The 26,774-nt window shown below is 40.7% G+C and overlaps 1 protein-coding gene across 1 annotated transcript in view; it reads left to right on the top strand.

Moving 5' to 3' along the window:
* LOC115601032 (BDNF/NT-3 growth factors receptor-like) overlaps positions 1 to 26,314 on the top strand; it is a 36,778-nt gene extending 10,464 nt beyond the window's left edge. Inside the window, exon 4 of the mRNA XM_030470557.1 lies at positions 25,980 to 26,314. Coding sequence (XP_030326417.1) covers positions 25,980 to 25,988 — 9 coding nt within the window. The 3' untranslated portion in view covers positions 25,989 to 26,314. The remainder of the gene's footprint in view (positions 1 to 25,979) is intronic.
* The last annotated feature ends 460 nt before the right edge of the window (positions 26,315 to 26,774 follow it).

Genomic DNA, 26,774 nt, shown 5'->3' with positions numbered 1-26,774 from the left:
GCTGGGAATACATGTATTATGTAGCCCTGATTGCACAAGCTTTCCTTTTACTCCTCCGTTCTTTTTTTCTTTCTTTTTAATCAGGCAGGAACCTTGTGGGTGGGGGGAGCCCTGGTGTGCTTGCTAGTATTCAGTGTAACAGCAATAATTTTCACTAGTTGGACTAGATAAGCATGGAGACATGAAGAATCTGCGGTGGCTTTTCTTACCCAGCACTTCTGTCCACCCGAGGCAAAAGTGAAACAACTGTGGAGTAATTAGTTTGGTCTGTGTGCCAAACAGCTCCAGCAACACTGCAGTTCTTGTAGTACAGTGGCTCATTTCGCAAAGTTATTTACTTGCAGAGCTTAGGTCTCAGGTTCATTAAGGGCTTTTATTTGTTTTGTTGATGTCTGCTTTGTGTTGTTTGGAATCCCAACCCGCACAGGTCAGGGTTTCCCATCTTTCCCTCTCATACTCAAGTAGTGTGACTCAGCAGCAGCTTTTAATGGTTTAAAGTATTGACACTGAAGCAGGGGAACCACTGCTTTGCTAATGTTTGTTCTTGCACTCAGAGATAGTATATTAAGGCCTTTTTAGGGTTCCAGTTCAGGTTTGCAAGTACTTGCTTAGTACATGGTCTTAAAATACTTTTCTGCATTACTTTATCATAAGCAAAAAGCTTAAAAGGAGAAAAGGAAAAAGAAAAAAAAAAAAAAACAAAAACCAAACAAACAAAAAACCAAACAACCAAACAAAAAAAAAACACCCCCCCAGAAAACCCCCCAACCCTCCCCCCGCCCAAAAAAAAAAAAAAAAACCAAAAAAGAAGGTCATCTTATCCCAGTGCTTGGAAAAACTTTATAGGGATCTGATTTAAATATCCAGCCTGGTCAGCCAGCCACAGGCTTGGGCCAAGATTTTGGATGAAACTGTGATCTCACTGGAGTAAGCAAGAGCTTTGCCATGAACTTCATTAGGACCAGAATTTCACCCTTCATGTTTTTCCAGTGCAGGCTAGAGACTCTGTTTCTGATTTAGATTTATGGAGCTCAGTTGTGTAATCCCTGTTTTGCTATTGTATAACTTACTTGCCTTTATGCAACAGTACAAAGAACAGTGAAGAAAATAAGGACTCCTTTCCTCCGCTTGTACAAACCGTGCAAGAAACTGTCAAAAGACTAGAGCTGTTCATCAGGTCTCCACCTTCCTTTAGGCCCAACTCACCACAAAGAGACAGATACATAAGTCACAAATCAGTTTCCCCCACTGCTGGCACAGATGGGGCAGCACACCAAAAGGTTGTGTTTCATTATAAAGTCCAGTGACACAGCTTCTTTATAAAATCTTCTGCATATTTTGTACCACGTTTTGCTATTAAAATAAAGCATAGCATATAGAATTGGAAGAAGCAACATAGGTTACTAAGCCCAAGCCTTCCACTCTTGCAGGAAGCCACGCAGTAGGTTAAGAGTGGGAGGAGCTACAAGAACCTCATGCCTCCTCAATCTACATGGAAAACCCCAACAGTCTTAATACTTTAGCACCTTCTATATAAGGCACCAAACCTTGTAAAAATTCCAGTCTGCCGGGAAAAAAAGAGATGTCCAGAGTATCAACAGTGTCGTAAGCCTCTAAAGAGAAATAATGTTTGATGAAAATTCCTGAGAGATCTTACGAAGTTGGTCACACCTGACACACAACAGGAGGTGACAGAAATCCCTGTCAGTCTGTCTTGGTGAGAAGTACCTTCTGAGCTGGCAAACTTTATAATGCTTTGAGTGAATGAGCCAGCCTGTGTCATTACTGGGGTTGGGTGATAACCCCTCAAAGCACCTTTAGCACTGTCACCTGTCCTCAGTGCCTCAGAGCAGTGTGGAAACTGAAGCTGGCCAGAGCCAAATCATACAGCAAGAGGGGAAACAAAAACATAGATGACCAATACAAGTTCTGAAGAAAGGCTTTAGTTCAATAAATTAATACAGAGCAGCTTGCAAAACGCTGACAGGCTTCTTCTCAAATATCTCTCAGGTACACCACCAAATCAGCAGCAGTCTTGTGCCTCTGAAGCTTGAATTTCTAACTCCTGGATCACTCCTATCCTACCACGCAGCCCTTTCCGTCAAAGTGGGTGTTGAAAATAAGTGGGATGCTGCTGCCAGTGCTCTCCCCAGAAGGCTGCCACACAACCTTGCAGTCCTAATGGCTGCAAATTTTCTCATTTATCTGCAACCTGAATCAACTCACTGGCCAATGTACACCTACCTGATCACATTATTATCCTTCCTAGCTTCTACCTCTCAAGTGTATTTAGGAAAAGTATTCCTGTCCCCTCGCAGACTGTTTTGGAGGGTTAAAAGGCACACTGTCAGAAGGAAAGGTTCTTCATTTCTCCTCCTAGTAGCCTTCTCCCATGACTTTAAGTGTGTGAAACAGCAGTTTTAGTGTCTTTCTGGTACAGACATCACTAGGACTGTGGGCAGTATTTTCCAAATGAGATTTTGCCCACTGTTGGATCAGAGGTACCTCCCAGCCTCTAATACCTCCCAGTGCTGCATGGTACATCCTAGAGTCGTACAGCCTGTCATTGGCACACAGTCACTGTATTGTCCAACAGTGCCCTGTGCCACTCTCATCTTCCACTCCTTCCAAATGAAGAACATCCCCTTTTTTCTTGAAGCTTTTGGTTTCAGTCCCTAAGTGAATGACTTTGCACTTCATACTGGCACATTTTGTAGCTCTAGTGGTTGAAAAACACTGTTGTCTCTCTTATTTTTAGCATCTTTGGGGGCTGCCTTTTTTTTTTTTTTTTTTTTTTTATTAAAATTCAGGTCTTGTCTAGTTTGGTGGTGAGTAAAGAACTAAAGAAATAGAATCATGGTTCCAAAAAGTAAACAACTGAGGGAGTGAGAAAGATTTGCAAGGAAGTTTCCTAGATTTTTGTGGCTTTGTTTCTTAATGTTTTGTTTCTTGATCACTTCTTTAATGTTACCGTTAAGTGAGTATTTTGGGAAAGATATCTTTTTAAAACATAAAGTTCCCATGCGCTTTCAGTTAAGATGTGAGAAGTTACTACACTTCTTAGCCTCCCAAGAAGACTTCCAAAAAAACTGAGGATTACACAATTTGCTATTCCAGGCCAATTTTAAAAATACCCAGCTTTCAGACCTTCTCGCTACATAAAAAGGTCAAAATACTGTTTGAGAAACCATTTTTACATTTGAGAGTATTATAGTCCTCAGCAAACAGTCCCAACTCTGATCTCCGTTGTTGCTTAACGAAGTCAGAGTAGCAGTTTGAACACAGTGAAATAACATTGGTATTAGAGTACTGGAATGGCATAGCATCTTGCCCGCTAGGCATAGTCCTTCCTTCATGTGTGAGCCTAATACTGAAGAATGCTGTATTTCTGGCAACTGCATAATTTCTGGTGACTCTCATTTGCTAAAAGATAGTGCTAGTAAAATAATCACCAGAGAGTGATCTTGCTTAAGCTATTTCCAGTACCGAATGCCTATTTGCAAAGGGAATTAATGCATGACAGCAAGGAGCTAAAAAAAGAAAAGGCTGGTTTATCATTATTTGGGCTGTAACTAGCTGGGCAAGCACAGCGATACAAATGTTTACAGTGTGGAACAAGTGTCTGTCTATTCTAAAAGGGCAATAGCAGCAAACACCTGCAGGTCTCAGCTGTCACTACAGAGATGAATACCTGTGTGTGGGAGTTTGGAGGAGGCTGCATTAAAGAAAACAAGAAAGAGTTACTGAGAAGTCAAGCAGCTTGTCAAGGCATCCTTGTAGGTGTGTGTATTGAATTGTCACAGTTTGAAGGCACAGTTTGAAGGCTTTTTATTAGCTGCTATTTTTGCATCCATTGCTCAAAAGGAAGTTATCTGCTTCCCTACATGGACTTCTCGGCTTTCCTCCTTCGTCAGAGACTCATTGCATCATGTGTAGTGCTGGGGAGGACAGAGGGTTCCAGCAGCCCTAGGGGACATGCACAGATGATTTCATGCAACTGGAAACAATACGTGAAATAATGGGCCAGCTAGAGAGATGTAAATCCAAATTAGCTGCCTTGAAGTCAGTGCGGTAACTCTGAACTGAAAGTAACATAATCACAAGCAGAATTAGGCCTAATGATTCTAGAGGGCTTTTAGGAGCTTCCTAAGGGTCAGCACAGTGTCAGCATGTAGAAACTTGTAGGCACTGGGGCATGGCATTATCCTGATGCTGAAGGATTAGCAACATGGCTTGATGCCTGTTACCACTTGCCCATGCCAGAGTATATTCTGTTCTGTGCAGGAAGCATGCTCTTTCCCCAGCTCTTACTTAACACATCCCTGACTGCTGGTGTTTTGTCTGGAATTTCAGTTTTCTGACCTGCTCAGTTCTACATAGAGAGACCAAATTCAGCTTTGTCTCAAGCTTCTGCAGCCCATCAGTTTTAGCATGGCTACAGATGTAGTCACTTCCCAAGTGAAGTTTTCTCATCATGGAATCATAGAATGGTTAGGGTTGGAAAGGCCCTTAAGATAGAATAGAATCATAGAATAGTTAGGGTTGAAAAGGACCTGAAGATCATCTAGTTCCAACCCCCCTGCCATGGGCAGGGACACCAACGTCACTGGTCTTACTTATGGTTCTGTTTCCATCTGTTTTCACTGACACAGATCCTGTGAGTCCAGGGGAGTCCAAGAAGGTTTTCCATATTGGTGCTAGGAGAAGGAACATCAGATGTCCAGCATATGTAGTGTGCTGCATTTAAAAGTGAGTTCTTACTAAACTCCATCTTTCAGGGTTAATGACAAGATGGTAATACAGAAAATGAGATTTTTAACCTGAAGGTTTGACATACTTTGTTTTGCCAGACTTAAGCCCCTTCTCACACAAAATGTGCAAATGAGAAGCTAGCTCCATTGCTCCTGGAGCACATTCTCCTTCAGTTGGTGAGATCGTACAGTGTAGAGAGGGCAGAAACATGAAAACATAGTGACTAGGTTGAAAAATGGAGCTGATTAAAAGACAAACTAGAGCAGAGTGACCTTACTTCTTTCTGTGACCAGTTACTTGGTTACCCATCGAACTTGTATGTCTAATTATTCATTTGTAAATCCACCCCATGACTATGATTCTCATGCAGGATGTCAAGAAGTAGGTTCATCTTGAGAAAATAAGTTCAGCCAGGAAGCAACACCCAGAAACATATGCCAGGAAATGCAGAAATTGTGTCGAACCACACTATAGCTAAAAGCTCCGAAATATCAATCAAAGACTTCATCAAAGTGTCTTTGGGAAATTTTAAATGGAAATTTTCCCTCTGTTTGCTTCTATTGAAAGCTTTGAGAATTTACTGTTCGGTCCCATTTTGGTTATAAAACAGATTATTACAGTTTTCAAATGGATGAAAATTTTGAAAATTTTGGGTTTCCCACCCCATTTTTAAAGCATTTTAACAGAGTTGTTTCAGAGGGGTTATTCCTGCTGTATGCAGTCAGTAAGAGCCTTGGGATCCATATTTACGCCTATAGAATAGCAGGAAGTTTACACAGTCAGCATCACCGGTGGCTGACACAAGCTTTTCTGTTGAGGGGCTCTTAGCACAGATGTTCATTAACTTAAAAAGTCCTTTTAAAATTATATATACAAAACTGAATCATTCTCAAAAATAACCACACATATGGATATAAATTGCAGGAAAGCAATGATTCACACATTGTAATTAGCTTTACGAACCGCAATTTGGAGCACTTTGCAGAACTCTGATCGAAAGCGGCTCATTCCACTGAGTAGCACACAGCCCTTCAAAACCATTTTTGCAGGTGCTGAAATGATTTGACCACTGTCTAGATGTTTAGCACATAAAAGAGCCATGTCCTCATTCCCAGCACTGTTTGCAATTTGCTGGATTGTAGTTGGTGTATTGATGGAGGCTTTTTCTGTTGATTTTACTAGAGCAAATGTTTTGTTTGGGGCTTTAGAAAATTAAGAGTTTACAGGCAACATTTTTTAGAGACCAGGAATAGAACAGCAGGAGAAATGATGAAGTGATTTCTGTACTTTTTCTTCGTGGGCCAGGTCTTTGTGCAGACTGTTAATACCATTTAGTAATTGTGGGGAGGAACCATGTGTAACTATCTGGAGCTCCCTTTGCACAGTAGTGCTACAGATTGTCACTTTTGGCAGGAAATCTGCAAAGCAAGCGACACAACTCCAAAGGTTAGCAGCTGAAGCTGCTGACTTTGTAATGTGTGATGCACATGGTGTGAGGAAAAGATGATGTGGGAAAAAAATGAGAAGAGGATCCCTGGAAGCACTGTGAGCACAGTCAGAAATAGGAGTGGCAGCTCCTGGCTGCTGCAGGGCACTGGTGTACCTTGTGCGACTGCACCATTGCCCCCACTGATGGTGGGGACAGCACAGAAAGGCCACCCAGAGGGAGCAGGACTAAAGAGGAGTTCTCCTTTGAGGACTGGTCACAGATTCAGCTCCCAGCAGAGTATTTTTGCAGGCTTCCAGCTGGAAGGTTTCTTATGCAAATGGCTTCTCTCCTTGCAATAAGGAAAGCAGTTGCTAGGCAGTTTTCCTAAATACGCGTTTTCATTTTCCTGGGCCCAAAGAACAATGGGCACTCTTTTGGCCCACACAACTCAGGAAGTGCGGAAAGGAAGAACTAGACAATTAGACTATGAAATGCTATGAGTAACAGCATGGATCAAGGAGATGAGAGGACAGCATCAGCTAGTATACAGCAGAGCCTAGAAAGCTGGCACTGTAGGTTGGTACGTGCATAGCAAAAAGCTAGTGATGGTGAGTGGAAATGGGAAACAAGGGAAGCATTGCCTGATGCTGCAGGTCATTTAGATCTTTATTGCTCTCTAGGTCCTTCGGCTGTCTGGTGGAGCACCTGGCCAGCCAGGCAGCTTGCGTGTATCCATTCCAATATGGAGGGGAAGGAAAGTCATTAGCAAACACTCAGGTCAATCCAAGCCTGTTGGTATCACTGACATAGAGCATGGACATGCTTTAAGTTACCTATGTATTTGTAATGCATATGCCTTTGTGAAGCCTTTCCAATATCAGACATCACGAATAGCACTGAAGTTTTTGACAAGTTGTCAGGGACAGCTCTCCAAGCTTCCCAAAAGGCGAGGATCCCAGGACTGAGGTGATTTTGCATCTTGCAGACTCAGGAACTTTGTAATTAGATTTCAGAGATATCTTGGCTTTGCATTAATTTAGTCTTTTACATAAATGAAGCCAAAACACTTACAAAATGCTGTCAAGTTTCTAGCCACGGCCTGACTTTAAAAAGAAACGAAGGCCTGATTTCAGGTGAGTGAGGGAACATGCATCTGATGCCAAGGACAGATTAAAAAAAAAGAAAAATATAAAAGATTGTGGTGACTCAAATGCTTCTGTCTCCACCAGGAAGGTAAACAAATCTGCAGGAGAAAAGCCACATGAGTGGGAAGTAACTTCAGTCTTCCCAGTGTTCTAAAATGCTTTCAAGAAACATAACTAGCTAATAACCTTGAATTTACTCTCAGAAATTACTATTTATTTGTCCCTTAACAGTATCCTTGCAAAGCTGCTGTCCCGCCCTTGAGTGCTTGAATGCATTACATTTGATGTACAATTGGTTCCTACCTCTCTTCTCCAGGTCATCTCATCCAGATCTTGATATTGCAATACTGATGTCTCATGTCTTTGGTTTGGGAGCCAAATCAGACCCATTGAAATGCTTAGATAGAGGTACCAACCATGAGAAGTGGTGCAGATGAAGTTTCAAAACTATTCCCTTATATCTTCGTGTTGTTCTCCAGTGAAATATAAAAGTTATCTTGTCTCCTGTCAAGCTATTCCCCACACATATTTATGTTGGTTGAAAGTTTAACACACTGAATAGATGAGCTTTATAACCTATGGAAGCATAACTTGCTGAAGTTACATCTTCTCTTTTTGCTGATCAGCATAGTTAGCTTTTAAATTGTATTTTAACTTTTGATTTGACTGGCATAATCATGCTTTTAATTTACTATGGCATTTTTTTCCTTTGTGACAATTATGAGGAAAGACTGAGTTTGCTTTTGTTCGCAGAACTACATTCCTGAATGCATTTTGTGACCAAGAACTCTGAAAAATTGGTTGAAACTGATCCAAATGGGTAGCAAAACATATGAAATCAGAGTTCTTTTTGAGATTTTACTTCTAAGGAGTTTGTCTAAACCACCTTATTCAGAGTTGATTCATGAAGAACAGTGATGTGGTAGGCCCCAGGTTAGGGAGGCAATTAGTGAATGGTTCGCAAGGATTTTCAAGAATCTGTATCTTTGCTGAGGCAGGTGAGACCAACCCATTTTCAGCAATGTTACAGCAAATACATGTGCTGCTATTTTTTTTCCACACCAGGAATGCTACAACATTGCTAGCTCTAATTATTAAAAGAAATCATTAGTTTAATCACTTCCTTATGCACCAACTCAGAACAGCTTTAATTCTTAAACAAGCAAACAAATTTTGGATTCTGTAAAATAACTTACCCTTCCTGGGCCCTCAAGAATTGTGAACAAGAAATATAATGGGGCAAGATGTGTATAATCAGGAGGCTAGAGAGCTATTCAAGCAAAAGGTCATTACTATTTCAGAAACAAATGCGTCTGCACTGGCATGATTGAGAGTGTAACTGAGAATTTTGTCAGAAATAAGTCTGCAACAGCAGGAGCAGCGCAAAGCACAAAGAAGCCCAGCAACTTTCAAGGTAGAGATGGATACACTTGAGAAGAAGATTAAAATGATAGTCACCTGGGATACTTGGGGTTCATTAAACCCTACTTCAGTCCTCTGCTTTACATAGCTGTGTTCAGGCTTTTCTCCACAGCTGTGAGTCCTGGAAGTGAACATTTTTAAATGAATTTCATTTCAATTATTCACATAATCACACGCTTAGAAGCCAGGACTTTAAGGAAGACCTGTAGTGCAAGACTGTTGATAGTACAGTAAAAGTCTGCAAATCTACATCTACAAAAAGTAACAAGCCTCTGTAATAAAAGAGTACTCCGTGAAAATAAAATAGGTTAAAAGCCATTTAGAGATACAGAAACCTTAAGACTGTGATACTTTAAAGAACAAAATACTGGGGTTTTTTCAGTTACTGTTGAAAATTAATATGATCTAAGCAGTTAGTTTTGCAGCCTATACAATTTTTATAGAAGACAGAAAGACACTGGTATGTATTCAAAAAATGAAAACTTGTCTAGCCTCCAGAGCCATGAGCAAACTGGCATTGACATCACTGGGAACAGGATTTTTACCTTTATCCTTATTAATTTCAAATTTTTAATGGCTTTACATCTGTTTTCACTTCTGTGTTCCCTGCTATATCTAAAGGGTACAAAAAAAAAATCACATCAGCCTGTGATCCAGTCCTTGCATGCCACACCATGAAGGAAACAAATATTTTGCTGGAAATGTAAGTTGTTTTCCTTTCAACTGATATATAAAATGTAAGGCAGTCTAAGTTTCACTCAGAAGATTACTTTATAATGTGACTTAGTCCTTTCCAAGGTGTGTGTGTGAAGGGAGTCCTTCAAATAATTACTTTATGACTTGCAAGCTAATGTCTTTATAAATCTGAATTTAATGGTGTACACAGAAATGGAAAAATCTTATCAGGGCAAAGAAATCACTCATTTTCTTTTTCATTTTCTTTCCTTTTTTTTTTTTTTTTTTTTGCTAGTAGAATTTTAGGAAGATAAAGAACTGCTCATTAAATATATTGTCAGATATTCTTTGATAACATATCAGCATTGGGATTGTTTCACTGCCAGTATAAAGAGGGGAAGGGGGGGAAGAGGCAAAATGAATGACAGATACGACAGTTACAAATCATTTGTCCTAATGTTTTTGTCATCCACCTTCTCCATACTGCCTGAGCCCAATCCCACAAAATAAAAATGCAGTGTTATCTGGAGAATAAAGACTCCTTCCAGATTGATTTACCAGATGCCTGTCACCACCAAGTCACTTTGAAAGGCTAGCTGATAAGCTGGGCTCTTTGCAAGTTACTGCTCTGCATGCAGTCCTTTTGCAGATGATTTTGCTGCCAATGTTATTTTCTGATGGTGAGATTTAGTGCAGCATAGCTGGCTGGCAGTATCCTTGTAGGAGATTTTTCTTGCTTGTGAGCTAAGAGAAGGGCAGGGTCCTGCATTCTTGGCAGCCTGTCATATGCATGAGCTGTTTGTTTTTTTGGATTCAGCAAGCAGAGTTTTAAATCATCTTTAGCAAAACAAGACACAGAGAAAAAAAGAGAGATCAAAATAGAGCTGAATATTTCATGTCAGAATTTTGGCAGCACGTCTCATCTTGTCTTCTACATTGAAAGCACCAGCGAAAAAGGGAATTTTGCAGTTTTCAGTCCAGTGATTCTTCCATGCTCCTTGAGTATCCTCGCATATTCTAGGACTGGTCTCTCATGCCATATCAGCCATTTTTTTAGACAAAAGAATCTAATGTCGAGTACTTGTGTGGGAAAAGCATAACAGTGTTAAAATAAAGCTTAATGCCAATACATAGTGAGTGGAATGTACCCCTCAGCAGAAAGCCAATAGATACTGCTTAGATCTGCAAAACAAAGCTTTTAAAATACACAGGCCCAATACTGTCATTTTCTGCAGAGGGGAGTTCTGTTGAAAGTAACCAAAAAATCTGTCTTACACAGCTCCTACCTGTTTGCACAGAGACACACAGTTCTGATTTTTTACATCAATCATGTTTGAAGGAACATACAGTTTTGACCAACAAATGTTTCCATGACAGTTTGGAGAAGGAATAAATGCTGGGTTTGGAGCTAAGCCAGCTTGTACATGCCTACATATGATGCAATATGAACCTTCTTGTTTTCTGTCCTAATCAGCTTTAGTTAGACAAATAGAACACTAGATAGAAAAGGAGGAAACTGAAGGTTGCGCTCAACTACAAGCAGTAAAAAGCCTTTCAAACACACCTTTAAGCACAGCTAAAATGGCATAAACTAGGAAATACGAAGAAGTTTCACAGAGAGGTTTATACAGCCCCACTGTACAATGTGAAACTGAAGGTGTATCTAGTTTGGAGGCACTGCCAGCTCTAAAACTGTGACATGAACTTGGTGCAGACTGCAAAGCTATTCAGAAGCAGGGTGAACGCTGCTTTTCTGGGACGTACACTACTCTGTGCTACTTACAAAGTCCAAGCCAATTGCTTTAAACGTAGCTTGTATTTATATGTTCTCCATCAGTTATGGAAAACAGCACTATGTTAACACGATCAGAAAAAATGCTTCTTTCCTAGTTACTCCTTTTAGTCTCGCAGTATTTTACAACATCTTGGTAGATTGCTTCAAAATAAAAGCCAGCAAAAACAGAAAACAGAAAAGGAGTAGATCTGGATCTGCTTAGCCTTCAAGTTACATCAAGTAGGCAATTACTCTACACCTGTAGTTGAATACTTTTCTACTGTAAGTAAAGCTTACAGGGGTAGTGATGGATTTTAAGACAGGCTGGGATTCTCAGAACTCCTAGCTTTAGAATAATTGTGACCTCAAAATTTTGGGAGTACCTGTTTCCTTACTGTCCTTCTACTGCTGTTTCAGAGGGTCAACTCTGAGAAATGGAGGGAACTAGTTATTAGGATCATCGGAAAGGTGGATTTTATTGAAATAAGGGTGCAGAAGGTAGTTGGAAATTGTGCCTCTAAATCACAGGAAAAGATGAGGACCAAAGGTTGCAGAACTATCTGTGATTTCACCTCATAAACAACACTGGAAGTAAGCAAAAACATGCAAGAGAAAAAGTCTAATGGAGAATGAGGGATATAGTGAAAAGTGAAGAAAAAATAAAATTTGAGATTGACTTTTAAAAGAATTTTGAAATAAACCAGAGAAAGTCCCTTGACTTTTTAAATGTAAAGAGAATGAGAAGGGAAGTGTTGCCACTACAGACATGATGGTGTGGGAAGAAGAGCTAGTTTGGCCTGGAAGCAAAATCAGTTTTGACCTCAGATCTTGAAAGGACAATGCTGAATATTAAGATATAGGTAAATTGGTTAATGAGACTGGGAACATGAAGACTAAACCTGGAACAGGCATAGAGGAGAGATCCTTGAACAACATGGGACATGGACAGCCTGTTTGCTGACAGCAAAGAGTTCAATGAACTGTAAGACAGCCCTGCAGCCCAAAGAGAAGGTCCTGCTCTCTTGCCATCTCAACAACTAATTCACATGTCATGCACTTTTCTGCACCAGCGCAGGTGTTTCTGCAGCCACTGAACAAACTATTGATGAAACAATCCAGCTAAAACCCAAGCATTTTTTTCCTGGTTATGTGGAGGACAGAATACTTCTCCAAACCAAAGTACAGTACCAGGGCATTCCTGCTTAAAATCTTTTATTGAAGGACAGTCTAAAAGAACTATATATGAATGCAAGAAAAAATTCTGTTTAAACTAAAGGACGATGCTTGCATAAGAACAAATGAGTATAAGCTGTCTGTGAAAGAATTTAAACAAGAGACTAGAAAAGGGTTTCTAACCGTCAGAGGAATGAGATTCTTTCACAGTTTGTGAACTGGTAAGAAAACTGTCACATTTTAAGGTGTTATTGTGCAATTTATGAAGGGAATAGTATGATGCCGGCAAACTATGCAGTGGGGTGCAAGAGGACCAGAGGACTCAGCATGCCCCTCACAATTCTTAGCTGATACCTTGAAGCACATAAAAAACCAAAACTACTGATTGTGTCAGAAGTGTTTGGTTCAGCAGATAGTCAACATAAGTAGCAGCTTGAAGCACAGATACTTGCATTTTGTCTGGATCTGTTCATCCCATCTTTAGTTTGCACAGAATATTCAAAGAAGAATTACTAGTATTTGTGAAAGACAGCTAAAAGTGGCTGATTTTTCATGGCAAGGAAAAATTTTTGAAGATAAAAAGTTTCTTTTTAATGAAAATGCTTGCCTGTAGCTCTGCAAATTTTACTTGTAACTTCTCAGCTTCTCCCTTAACTTCTTGCAACAGAAAATCAGGCCTGACTTTGTATCTGCTTTGTGAGTTTGGGGAAATCTGTTCTTTAATTCTATATGCAGTCTCCCCCCCTTGACTTTGATTAGGTTTAATTAGGCTTTAATTCTTCACATTCCAGGCAGGTTGAGTTCTAGTTTTGCAAATGCTTCCATTTGACCATAGGCAGAGCAAATACTGCTTTGACCTTGTTTCCCAGTGTCCTCCCTATGTTATTAGGTAAAGTCAGAAGAAGATTTTAAAGGTTGAAAACATGTAAGCAGTTTTTCTTCTGCTCCGTCTATATGTCCTTTCTATTTTCTTCCCATTTTCATTTTTTTCAAGAAGGGTGACAATTTGAAATTATCTTTTCAGCCCCTGCCCATCGTAAAAAACATGAGTGGCTTTTATTTGTGACAAGGTTATCACAATCCTTGCTGATTCAGTTAAAGTAAACCCCTTGCTGGAACTTACTCCTTAGGTCAAAAAGCTACATCTTTGCTTCAAAGTGGTAAAACCACAGGGGCTTCCATGCTGTATTATGCCAGGTTCTCAATTCAGTTATAATGTATAGCAGATTCTTTACATTCATTATTAGATGTTATATGCCCATCTCCAAACTTCGTTCACAGGGAGCATGAACCATTACCACTTTAGCCACTGTCTAGAGCTTTCAAGTTCTGGAGGGCTGTTCAAGTGCCCTATTATGATGATGAAGGGAGCAGCAGTCCAACACTGATCTAAGAAAGAGGAGACCTGTATGGCACTTTTCCGGAGTCTTTCATGGTGGAAATAGGAAATGGACAAAGGCTAATTTTCCTGTTAGGTATAATAGCGGAAGATGTAGTAAAGCAAACCTATACCTGTTATTCTCAAAAAGATGAACAGTAGTTCTGTCTCACTCCACTTTTCCCTACAACACCTAGGAAAAAGAGAGTATTTTGTCAGAAAGGACCAGTGAAAGTTGCCTTCAAGTTCACTTAATGGTTCATCATTTCTTCTGTTGCTGAAGCTGGGACAAGGTTGAATAGCACCAAGATCAGTTGCTTCATTTCCAGCAGGTATCTGGGTGCATTGTGCTGGTGTTGCTTTTCACTGCAAGCACTGGAAACCTTGAGTTGCAGGAAGTTCCAGGGTGGCAGTGGAGCTTTTGCTCCATCTTGAAATCCCTGAGAGTATCTGTCTGCAGCTGTAATTTTAATTATATAGGATGATCCTCTGCCTTTTACAGAGCAACTACTCAGAATTTAAAAAGCGTCTGGAGACTTCAGGGGACAAGCAGGTTAAATTATAGTTATTATCAGGCAGCTATTTCAAGATTATTACCCTCTGAATAGCAAATCCCCCACCCTCATGAAACACAAACAAAACAAAAAGTTTATTTGTCCTTCCAGAATTGTTCTGTCATTCAACTCATAACTTGCAATTTCCAGCCCTTCACCTCAACACTTTCTTTTGCTTTGGCGAAAGAGTGATTATGGGGATAGGTTGCTAAACACTTCCTAACATAAAAGGTCCTCATATCCTTCTCCACTGCACCGTGTAAGGTTGGGCTTGCATGACTGTCCAAGCCACACCAGCACCCTGCTGAGAGGAGCTTGGCTCCTGCTTGAGTATCTGGACAAACATGGGTTATGTTCCTTCCTGCCACAGCTCTCCCATTGTACTCTACCAAGGCAGTGCATCCTTCTCCTGGGCATCCCACAGCTGGGATGAGCATCTGTCCTTCTGAAAGTCATCAAAGAGGCAACAGGCTTGCTGTAACCACTGTCCTGGAGCTTGGTCCGGGTGCTGACCCATCTTAATATAGCAGTTCAGAGACAGTATAGTTAGTCAGGTGGATAGGCAGGTGTGTCTGCTGCAATTTGAAGCTTCTATGGTCAAAGCCCATTGCTGAGACGTTGCAAGGGACTGTTCCATTTGCATAAAGTTGAATGTGGAAGGGGTTAGGCACCACTGGGTGATGGGATTAAGAAGAAATATTTAACAGTTCCCTCATTTGCTGAGCACAGTCTAGCAAATATGCAGAATTTAAGAGAAGTTTTGTGGAAAAACATTATTAGATCCTGTAATTAAAATTGTTTTCCATAATGCATATTTAGATATGCGAGTGGAGCTGGAATCTTTCACTCTAGGACAACAACAGAAAAAAAACACCCAACAAACAAACCAAACCAAAACGAAACAGATGTAAGGATGTGATCAGTTGCATTGATGAAGTATGTTCACAAATCCCTCTGTCTTTATCCACTACCCATAAGCATGGTTGCCCACTCAGAAACCCAACTCTCCAGGACTTGTGAAATGCTAAAGATCTAACATTTCATTACATTTTAATTCAACATGCAAGGGAGATTTTTCATTTCCTTACTAAATGGAAGGTTTAGCCCAGCCTTCTGTACGTCAAATATACATGATACATTACAATGAGCAATAAAGTGAGGTGCAAACTGGTTGAATCTTCAAAATCAGACATCTTGTAGATACATGGGGCTCAGCATTCTGGCCTAATTCACTTTGACAAGGCAGCTACTGCCCTGACTGTCCTGACCTACCCAAGCAGGATCAATATGCATGTGACTCTCCAGCCTTTCTAAGAAATGACTGAGCCTGTTCGTAAGTGTAAATCACTTTTGCTTGTAAACTATCTGCCCTATCTCTGGCCATTTCTTGTGGGCATTTTCTTATGCTGTTCTGGAATCCAGAATCTGTGGATGAGGTATGTTAGGGTGCATTCTTGCCAGTTCACATTACTATCTGTTTATGAACCAGTTGTTCATGGATTTGTCTAATCCTTGTTTGCACCTTCTGATACTGTCTATCTTCATAACTGGCTGCACGTTCCAGAAGTTTAATACCCATTAAGTACTTACTGAACTTATCTCCTACTAATTTCATTGAGTCTTCTCTTGTTACAGTATTTCAGACTTTGCTAAGAATAGTTCTGCAGTTGTTACTGATTGACCTCACTTTATCCAGCACTTTAATGGTTTTCTGAGCCTCAACTTAAGCATTTTAGTTCTCCTTTTCTGTGCCTCCCCAATTACATTATATCCTCCTAGAGCTGTGGGGACCAGATTTGCAGAAAGCACTAAAGGCATGTAAGGGGAGCATGGCTGTGTGAAGTGGCAGAACTATCCCTGTGACATGTTGTTAGTACCTGTACTAGTGATGCTCTATGTCTTGAGTTTTTCTGACAGCTGCTGCTTACTGAGCTGTTGGTGTCAGAGATGACTTCAAAACCTCCTTCCTGAGTTGTAGCTGCCAGTGCTGGGTGTAATCATAGGTTAGTAGTCTATTACACCTATTTGTCATGCATGTAATTAATTGAATTGAACCTTGTCTGCTGCCGGCTCTCTCTGTTTTGTGAGATCCCACCCTCAAAAGCCTCTCCAAGAACTTAGATTCACTCCCACACTTTGACTAGTTGGCAATGACCTCCCATCTCCAAGTTGTTGATGAAGTTGTTGAATGTAGCTGGTCCTGACACTGACCTTTGGGAACTCTATTACTGTCTCCTTTCTATCCTGAAAAGTGACCTTGATGTCCTGCTTGCTGCTTCTTGTCCTTTAACCATCCTTCAGTCCATAAAAAGGCTTTTCCTAAACCTTACAGCAGCTTAGTGTTTTTAGTAACCTTTGATGTAGAGCCTTATCAAAGGTGTTTTGAAAATCCACGTATGCGCCTTTGCCTGCTGGATCATCTTTGTTCACATTCATCCTGACTCCCCTGTTGGGACATCACTGAACTGGTAGAGTGGGATCACTTCCTACAGAAGCTTTTGTTTCCCGCTCTCCTCAGAAAGATACAGACTGTTTTTATCCATGCATCAGCTTTCTGTTATAGGTGCTCTTTTTAAGGATAGTGATACACCTGCAGTTTCCCACCTGTATGCCTTCAGACTTAGGTGAATGCCATTCACCTAGTAACATTACTAGTCCTAGTAACATTAACACCAACTTCTCTATTTGTTTGAGAAAAAAAATCTTGTTCCATTCGTGTAATCCTCTAACATATTCTGTTTCAAACAGTATTTCTTCTTTAATAAAATCCCTCTCAGTTGTGTGAGAGGGGAGGCTGACACGAATGCTGCAAATCCTGTAAACCAGATTCCTCTCTTAGGTTAGTCATTCTTGTAAATAAGTGGCTTGCAAATACTCCTTCTGCACTTCACCTTTTACACACCAATTTGTGCTGTAGTAGCAGCTCGTGTGACAGACCTAGTGCACTGAGATTTATAATGGGGCATTCCTCTTCAAGTCAGTGGGAATTCTGCGAGAACACATGAAGTCCCCAATAGGAAAAGTCCAAGCTGAAGTTTCCTTTTTCTCCAAAGTTTCCTTTTTTAGCCAAAGAGGAAGTATCCCTGTCCTCAGTTGTCATACTTAAGACCTGTCTCACTGCACTCCCCAGCCTGTGCTGCAGTAGACCCCCCTGCCTCACAGGAATACCAATCAGGGCCTTTGTTGGGCGTCTTGGATACTTCAGCTACAAAAGCTTGCACCACTTCGTGGCATGGAGCACTCTGACTTGGATCTGAAGTAAAATTCCTGGCTTTAAGCTGGTAGTTCAAGTGGTTGGGACAGGAATAAGAGTTGGCACATTTGTTACGTCCCTTGCATGACAGAGTCTGCTTGGGACATAGTCAGCTCCATCTAGTCTTTAGGGAAGTGCTGATCCAGTGGTGGTTTTTTTCATCCTTATTTTGTTTCTTTGTGTATTTTTGGGAGCACGCCAGTTTTAATGACCTTCTGAGGGCTCCCTGCATGAATAAATCATGTCATGAGGAACTTCGCTTCGAAAAAAGACGCCAAAGGAGATTCTCCATTACTGGCCTGAAAGCTTACAAGGAGACTGGGTGTGAGTGACAGTGTCCTTCGAATGATGAAATTTGAGTGCTAACTCAGATTTAAGTGTATACTCATCTTACCCCCATTATATGCCCAGAAATCCCCAGGAGGCAGAACTGAGGGCAAAAGTGGAGCTCCCATTGCTACACAGCCTGAAGCAGGGTCCAGAATGCTTTTGGACACAGAGCTGGAGTTGGATGACGTGCCTGCCCAGAAAAGGCATCAGCGCACACAGACCGTGCCACAAAGGCTGTGTTTTCATGTGACTGCAGTCCTGTGGCTAGCCTGGGAAAGGGAGGCAGGAATGAAAGGCTGGGCATGGGATCACAGACTTCTTGCCTAGGCAGGGGCTTTTCCTCTGCCAGCTTACGCTGTGGAGGGCCTGAGGCCCCCTTGAACCTTTTTCTCACCGTAATCAGCACTTTTTCTGGCTACAAATAGTCCTCCTGGTGTGTGAGTCATATTTAGGATTGTCAAAACCCCTTTGGTGAGATGGCCTGTGCATTCATTAGGGTATTTGATCTAGACTGTAAGTGGGTGGGAGGGAGGGGGTTGAGAAGCATTTGAAACATTTGGAAGAAAAATGCAGATAATAGAGGGTTAATCTGTTTTTCCCCTGAATGTCTGCTTTGTTATGCCCAGTATACGCTCAGCTTGTGCAGTGCCTTGGCAGAACAGCCCATATTCACTTAACCACAGTTAGCATTATCCCTTCCTACTCCTCCACCTTTACACACCCTCGGGCATACCCTTTTTGGAGCTTTACTACTGGAATCTTCTCCACAGGTTGGTAGGGCAGGTTCAGGGTGTTGGGAGGCTTGGTTTCCATGGCAGCGGGGCTCCTCTGCTCCCAGACTGCAGCTCAGGAGACAGAAGGGGAGAGCAAGAGAAAGTCATTAAATGTGCCAATTAGTATGCAGGGCCATGGCTGCTGTGGCAGGCAGTGCTCGAAAAGGCAGGCAGCAGTAGGGGTGCCCCAGCTGCACAGCGCACCAGGAGAAGATGGAGTTGCAGGCATTTGCCTACAGCAGGCAGGAGCTGAAGGGCAGATGCCCCTGGCTGGGGCAGCAAGGAGGGTACCACACTTACCACATACCTGCTGTCTTACAGATGAGCTCTCTGGCATTATTCACACCCTGCAAGCTAAATGCCACAGAAGTAGGGAAGTCCCTAATTTCCTGTTGAGCATAAACAAGGATAAGAATTATGCATTCTCTGCATTTGAAACCAGTCAGATGCCATTCATCTGGAGAACTGCAGAGAAGGGAAAGAGAATGGGAACTTAACTCAGATGAAGATACGGTATTTTCTCTGCTGCGGCTTAGCTTGTAGGGGGTGCCAGGACGTGACTTTTAGAAAAGATGAAGCTTTGAGACCAGGGTGCATTTTTATGGAAACAGATGAAAGGGCTCTGCTAGATTCCGGTTGTGACGCCGAGCAACATGCTGCCCCCTCCCGTAGTGCATTCGGTTTCTGTTGGACATAGTCTTTTTCTTCATTTCTTGGCCTAATCTTTTTTGGGGTTTGTTTTTTGGGGTTTTTTCCTTTTTTTTTATTGGTTGGTTGATTTTTTGGGGTTGGGTTTGGGTGTTTTGTGTTTTTTTGGTGAGGTTTTTTTTTTCTTTGTTCGTGTTCATTGATTTATTTATTTATTTATTTTTCTGTTCTGTTAGATGGTTGCAATATTTTGTCTTGGACTGACACAGTTTCAGTAAAAGCTGCATGTATTTTATGCAGCTGTACAGGAGCTAGAAATGTTTTGTGGTATTTCTGAATAAACAATGCAATGTGACAGAGATTGTTAGGGGGATTAATTCTGCTGTGATATAGATGTGCTAAAATATTTAATCTCTAAAAGGAAAACATTCTAAGTATATTAATTTGACATTGGCTGCTGCTATTTCAGATTTTTATTTTCTTTTTAACAACTACTAATCACTTTTTTCCACCATTTCACTGTTCATGGAAAGAATTTGCCTAGAGAAATTTCTGGAGGATTTGCCTATGAATCATTTTGTTGTGGCTTGTTTTTGTTTAGGCTGTAAGATAATCCATTCCCTTCCCAATGTATCCTTGTTCCCTATAGTATATTCTAGTGCTTTATCTGAGATCCAGTTGTTTTAAGACATAGTTTATTGATTGTGTGTGAAGCTTTGTTTGTTTTCTCCTGTGCATCTCTGTAACATGTGCCTTCCATCAGTGCAGATCTTGAGTATCTAAGTTATACATGGAACAATTTTGAGCAGGAGAAGAATTCCTCCAGGAATTCTTCCTAGAAGTGATAATTGAAATAATTTAGAGAGTAGTGGTATTGCATTGAGCTGCTCCTCATGGCCTTGCCAACCTGTCAGCATGCCAAAGCGCCCAGGGTCTGAAATACACTGGGAATCCCCTGGGTGTTAGGCTTCCTCATACTCAAGGAGGTGCCGCTGTCTGCAGCAAGTTGCTCTCTAAATGCATAATGTTCCCTCCAGCCCTCCAGCAGCAGACACTGCTGAAATTTTTCTTAACAGACATCTGAAGGTCTTTGCTTCACTTCAGAACCAATTTGGAGGATGTGTAATATCAAAAACCATGCTGTAGAATATGCGACCTAAACTGAGTATCATCAGTCACATTTTATTTTTAGTTATCTGAGTAAATTTTGGTTTAAGTTCCCATTCAAACTGAAATCTTTTGGGAGCATCTGGCTGTTTTGTTTTGCTGGAAAACACCAACATTTTTCGTTTCGCAATTTCTTGCTCAAAACTGTTCCAAATATTTCATTTTGTGAAAATGTTCAGTACTTTTGCCTGATACAAAAGCATTTCAAAATATCAATAATTCTTACAAAGAGCAGAACCGCCTTTTGACCACTGTGGTTTTGTTGAATAGACTAAGGCTACTGTAGGTAGCCGAGGGAGAAGTTCATATAAATCAGTTTGGATTTCTTGGGTAAGAGGAGTTTGAAGGGAGACGTTATCAGTCCAGAAGTAAAAGGTGAACTTTTGTGCTGCCTTGTTGAGTTTTATTCTGTTTATCCCACCCTCACACTCTTCTGCTTCTGAATCACAATGTATTAACATGATAAAAAAGTCAAAAGTTACTGTGATTCTTCTATCAGTCTTTAGACTAAATACAACCATCTCTTTCTGTACAGAGATAATTATTCTCTTTTCTTCTTTATATTGGCAATACAGAACAAAAAGATCTAGGGCTCAGTTCCACATGGACTACTTCTGGTTAGTATTGCACAATATAAAAATATTATCCATTTCTTTCAAGTAGTACAAAAAGATTGAATTCTAGAAGCTGCATTCCAGCTCATGCTTACAGATGCAGCTTTAGTTGTAATTTAAGTTAGTGTATTTTTCACTTTCTTAATTAATTATTCTTATAATTAATGTTAACAGTAATAATATTTTATAGTGTTAACATCAAATATTACATTTTGATATCTTTAAATAGTAAAAATATGGATAATATTAATGACAAGAAGATTTTCCTATGATTATATCATATTAAAATTAGTTACTCTGGAGATGAATTTGTGGCAAATATGTTGTAGAGATTGGCACCCATCCCAGTGCTAATAATCATCAGAAAGTGTATAGAAGTTCTTCCCTTGCCTTCCAGCTGAGAGCATCATGAGCAACTTCCATAGCATGGCCTTGGCATGCACAGAGATTAATTTCACCCGTAGTGCTAAAGCATGATCATGGAATATAAGCCTTGGACAGAAATAATGAATATATTTACAGGTGCTGAACTCGCCAGTTGTGTATTTCAACTTAGGCGTGTCAGGGGACAAGGACATGGGTAGGAATGGTAAAGAATTGTTGGCCCAGTGTTAGACATTGAAGAAGAAATTTCTGGTGCAAATGCAGGATAACCAAAACCTATACTCTGCTGCAAGGCAGAACACAATTGCATTAACTGTTTTGGAGGGAACTCCCTGTGGTGGCAGACATAACCCCAAGACCCCTTGATATCTGGGGTCAGTCTGCATGCTGTAGGTCTTTCTCCAAACCTCTGCCTGAGTTTCACCTAGGGAGAGTCCAGAGGCTCGCCCTGAGAGACTGTGCTCCCTACCTGCAGGGAAAGCCCTATTTCTGGTGGTGACAGATGAAAAGCACAGTTTTATCAGGGCTTTCTGACAGCTGCTCGCAACCTGTGAAATCCCCCAGGAGTCAGTAGAAGCTGTCTTGTCTCCTGCCGGTAAGGGCCCGTGGGGTCCCGCAGGGCAGCAGAAACCTGTTGCTATGTTTTCTTAGAGAAGATACCGGTTCTGCCTTACTCTCTTTTATTCCCTACCCATCTCTTATGGAGGAAAACCAAATGAGCAAGGACACTGCAGTTTTTGTGTCCTACATGCTGGAAAAGTGAAATAATATTGATTATTCTTATTCTGAATATTGCGTTATTTTCAACAGTGTTCGTTTTGAATATTGCATTCCTTTTGCTGAAGCAGAGAAGGGTTGAGACTTCTCATAACTTCGCAGTGTTTTGACCATAGGTCACCTTATGCAGGAGGCTGTTAATGTTACTGGGTATTTACCAAAATAACCGAAAGGCACATGAAAGATTGGGGCTGAAATAGTCTTCTCAGGCTTCAGCCCATCCACATGGGGACTGAGTGCAGTAAGAGGGTTGTGTAGGACATCGTGCTCAGATGGCTTCTTGTGTACTTGCTTTTTGGAGGGGACTGACTGGTCATCCATTCCTGCATGCCCTGGTCTATGGTTGTGACTATTTTGCTTTCTCCCCAGCTCCTGTTCACTCTCTGTGCTCCTCCCGGCCGCTCACCCTCTTTTCTCTTCTGTTGGTATTTGCCTTGATTCCTTTCCCCATATCACAGGGCTAGGCTGTTGTGGTGGTGTTTTGTTAAGTAGATGCCTCTTCATTAAAGTGCACCTGCTGAGCATAAAGAGGTCCTTATTTGAGTAAGTGCCCGTCAGGGGAAGTAACCCGTATTCAGTTTGTTTAACAGGGAAAGTTTTCCCCTACTTTGTCTAGGGCCAAGACAGTCTTGGAGACAATAACTTCTTTCTGCCATTATTGTGTCACACCTGTCACAGGAGGACATGAATGTTGGGTAGCTGTCTGACCTTAAAGAGTGAGAAGTTGGATTGAATTTTGTTCAGGAATTGTCAGAATTAATTCCTGTCTGATATAAGCATGGTCTCTTTAAGCTCGCATACAATACTCATAGTTACCTCTTTAAAACAGGGAGAGAAAGTAGATGTGGCATTATTTTTGGGTTTCAGATGGCTAACTCCCACTTGACTATTTCCCTAGCTCAACAGTTCTCACAGAAAACTGGATGCATCTCTTGCTGACCATAACAGCAAGATATCAGTACAACTTAAGTAGAATCATAGAATAGTTAGGGTTGGAAAGGACCTTAAGATCATCTAGTTCCAACCCCCCTGCCATGGGCAGGGACACCACACACTAGGGCATTTACTATCATGCTATAAATATCATTCTGTGTAACTAGATATAAGCAACATGTCAAAATTAAATGGCACGCATTTTGTGGTGGAGTCTTCATGATCTTCCTTTAATCCTGTTCCTTCACTACCTAGTTTATGGTTCTCAGCAGTAGAATAGCAAATCACACGTACAGGGATAAGTATGCAAAGCCTTCAAAAGAATTGAAAGGCGAATTAAAATGATCAAATACGCAGTTTAGTGACTTGGAGAACATTAATTTAAAATGTCAGTATTCATATGGAATTGTCATGGTAGCAAGGCACTCTCTTTTGTCAGTGTTAGCTAGCCAGTGATAAGCCAACTGATAAAATAAGGTTTTAAGCCAGTGATAAGCCAACTGATAAAATAAGAACATAAGACTTGTATAAACACCCACTTAAGATATCATGGAAGGCTGAGGCATTTATTGAGAATGGGTCTGTTAACCCATGTTGATTCATTGAGAGTGAAGTGGTTATTAAACTCAAAATCATTATGATAGGATGAAGTTCCTTTCGGGAGAGAACTTAGTCATGCATCTGGTTTTGTTAACAAAAGCCTCTTAGCTAGGTCAGTGACTGAAGTGTCTTGAAGGGGAACTCCTATCTAGTAGAGAGGAAAGGAAAATAAAATGGGGCTGCAGCCTAAGTATGGGGTCAAAGCTAATGGGAAGCTGAGAACCACCCCCTATTTGTAGGCCATGTTGAACCATAAAATGAAACTATCCTGATGGATACAAGATCCAGGGACGTTTTCAATGGAAATAAACACAAAGCCAGGTTACAGGGTTAGGTGAAGGTGACAGCTTAATATGCATAAAGAATAAGAGATTTGTCTGGCAAGAAAACAAAGATAACTGTATGCTAAGGACTGATACATAACATTTTAGTAACAACATCGAGTGCGTTTGATAATGCTTTGTGTGGATCATCCTAAACATGTCCTAAGAGTATTGTAAAGTGGCATAACTTTAAAAGGAAATGCAGACTTTGTGGAACAATATTTCAAAAGTTTTCATCTGAAGCAGATGAAAAATATTCTGAAGTACAGACTCACAAACAGTATTAGGGCTATAGAAACCCACTGTCATATAACCAAGTTAAAGTGCAGCTGCTATGATGAGCCCATTTGTAATTTTTTTCAAGTGGCTAGAAAAAGTGGTGTTATTATGTACATGTACTGCAATGATGTGTGGAAGCCTTGTGTAGATCAGGACTTCATTCACCTAGGCATTATAGAAGCATAGGTCGAAAAAACTACTGCCAACCTAATTTAAATATGACTTGGTTTAGTACCAGATTTTCACTGAAATTGATGTGGGAGTCCTAGCCTGAAGTATTCCTGAACAAAACATCGGTCCTGTCAAAACCCTCAGAGCCCACCCCCCCCAAACTGAAATATGTTGTCTTAGCAATACGAGACATTCATTCCCGCTTGGCTTATTTTGAATGTCTCCAAGACCTCCTTGAATCTAGACAACTTGAGAGTCTGGGAATGCTGCATGTAAGATTTATATTGAATATCATACAGTCGAACTGCACTTTTAACAATAAGAGATCTCAAAAAATGAAATTACTGCCCTAAGAAATGCAAGATTAGGTGTAGTTGTGGGTTTCTTTCCTACCCACCTCTTCTCCTTTGTCCACACACCACTAGCATTTGATGAAGGATGTGAGGAGTATCTATCTTGCACAATCCACGGTGTGATATGGAAATCTCTATCTGTTAAATCTTTGGAGACCGTTTACCTGAAATGCAGCAATGCTGTTGCAGAATCCTAAATCCTTTCAAAGATTGCTGTGATCTTCCTCTGTTCCCCAGGATCGCCTAGTAAAGAGCAAGTTCAACAGACTTTGTGTCAGAAAGCCAAACCGCCACCCTGATGACATGCCATCAGGGAATAGATCCACCCAGGAAAATTTTAGGGAGGCATTTCTTACTAGACTGACACTTTCTGCGAATGCTCGCATGTCAAGAGATTATCTGACCTCATTTTAGAGGCAGAAGGAAAGATGCCTCAGCATCATAGGCATAATTTACAGCTCAGTGTTGGTGTTAAACAAATGCAGTCGTGAATTCCAGGAACTACTGCATATACAACGCAGTGTAATGTTTCCACATGGAAAATGACAGTGCTGATGGTAGAGACAGGCACTGAAAAGAAAGAAGAAAAAAACCCCAATATAAAACCCAAAACCAAATCTGTGGTTCCAAGCCCTCTGCTGGTGTAAATTCTTGCTTTACAACAGTGATGAAATTCAGCCAAGAGCTACAAAATGATTTCATCACTGCTTGGGCCACACTTTGACTCTTGTGTCCAGGAACAATACTTTAAGCATGGCTACTTATCAAGTTCAACATATGAATTTGATAAGAACAATTTAGAATTTTGCAGGCTCCAGGAATGGGTAGTATATACGGGGTGGGTTTTGGTTTTTTTTGGCAATAGCAGTTACTGGTATTTTTAATGATCATACTGCATGTTGCTTGATGATGCCACATTTCAGAGCAAATAGCTGTTTCAGAGCAAATAGCTATTTCAACTCATAGAATGATGTCGTGGTACAAGTAAGGAAACAAAACTAGAATTCATGGAAGTAAAACAACAGCATTTTTTTCTGTTCTATTTTAGTGAAATTTTTCTTGTGTTTTCTAGTTTATGTAAACCAATTGTGGCCCAGAGAAAATGAAAACCAGAAAACGTCATCAAGACTGAAGAAAAGAAAGAAAATAAGCAAAGGACCTTGCCATTGCCTTGTTTATTAGCGTCTGGGGGAGAAGGGGAGGGGCTATCTAACAAAAGAACTGGAATATCTGAGACATTTCAACTAAAAATTGTGGTGCTTCCATGCACTGTACATTATAGATAAACTTTTGTGACTCATAAGGGAGAAGTAAACCTATAAACCTCTGTTGCTCCCCTCTTTTCCTGTGATGTAATTTGACATGACCAATAGAGCCAGACGTGCTATGTTAACCTACAGTAAATCTGAAAAAAATGTGGTTTTCAGTAAAATGTGGGGAAAGGTTGTGATCTCTAGTACTTAAGAAACAGCTTTCAGACTTGACATCAGGAGTAGAGATTTCCCAGTGAACACAAACTGGCTTATGTGGTATGATACTTGGCTTTCAGAGTCTGCACTCGAATAACTGCTGCGTGTTCATACTGAGTGTGCAGTTCAGCTAGCATCTCACCACATCACACACCAAACCCTCTATTTTAAAAAGCAATCAGAAGTTAGGATTTCAACTGTGATATAGACTTGCAGAGGCCAGTTTTCCACTCCATATCAAAGGGGTTTTTTTAAAACCTCCTTGGCCCTGGTAACCCAGGCTACTGGGATTAATAAACCCAGGGATTAATATAAAAATGGAATTTGATATTTTATAAACTGTTTGCTTTGAAAATCAGAAAGGAGGTAGCTATAGTTCCTTTAATATAGCTTTGCAA

Source organism: Strigops habroptila, chromosome Z (genome assembly GCF_004027225.2).
Source record: "Strigops habroptila isolate Jane chromosome Z, bStrHab1.2.pri, whole genome shotgun sequence".
Taxonomy (NCBI): domain Eukaryota; kingdom Metazoa; phylum Chordata; class Aves; order Psittaciformes; family Psittacidae; genus Strigops; species Strigops habroptila.
Note: the sequence above shows the minus strand (reverse complement) of the source record. Positions and strands in the feature narration are given on the sequence as shown.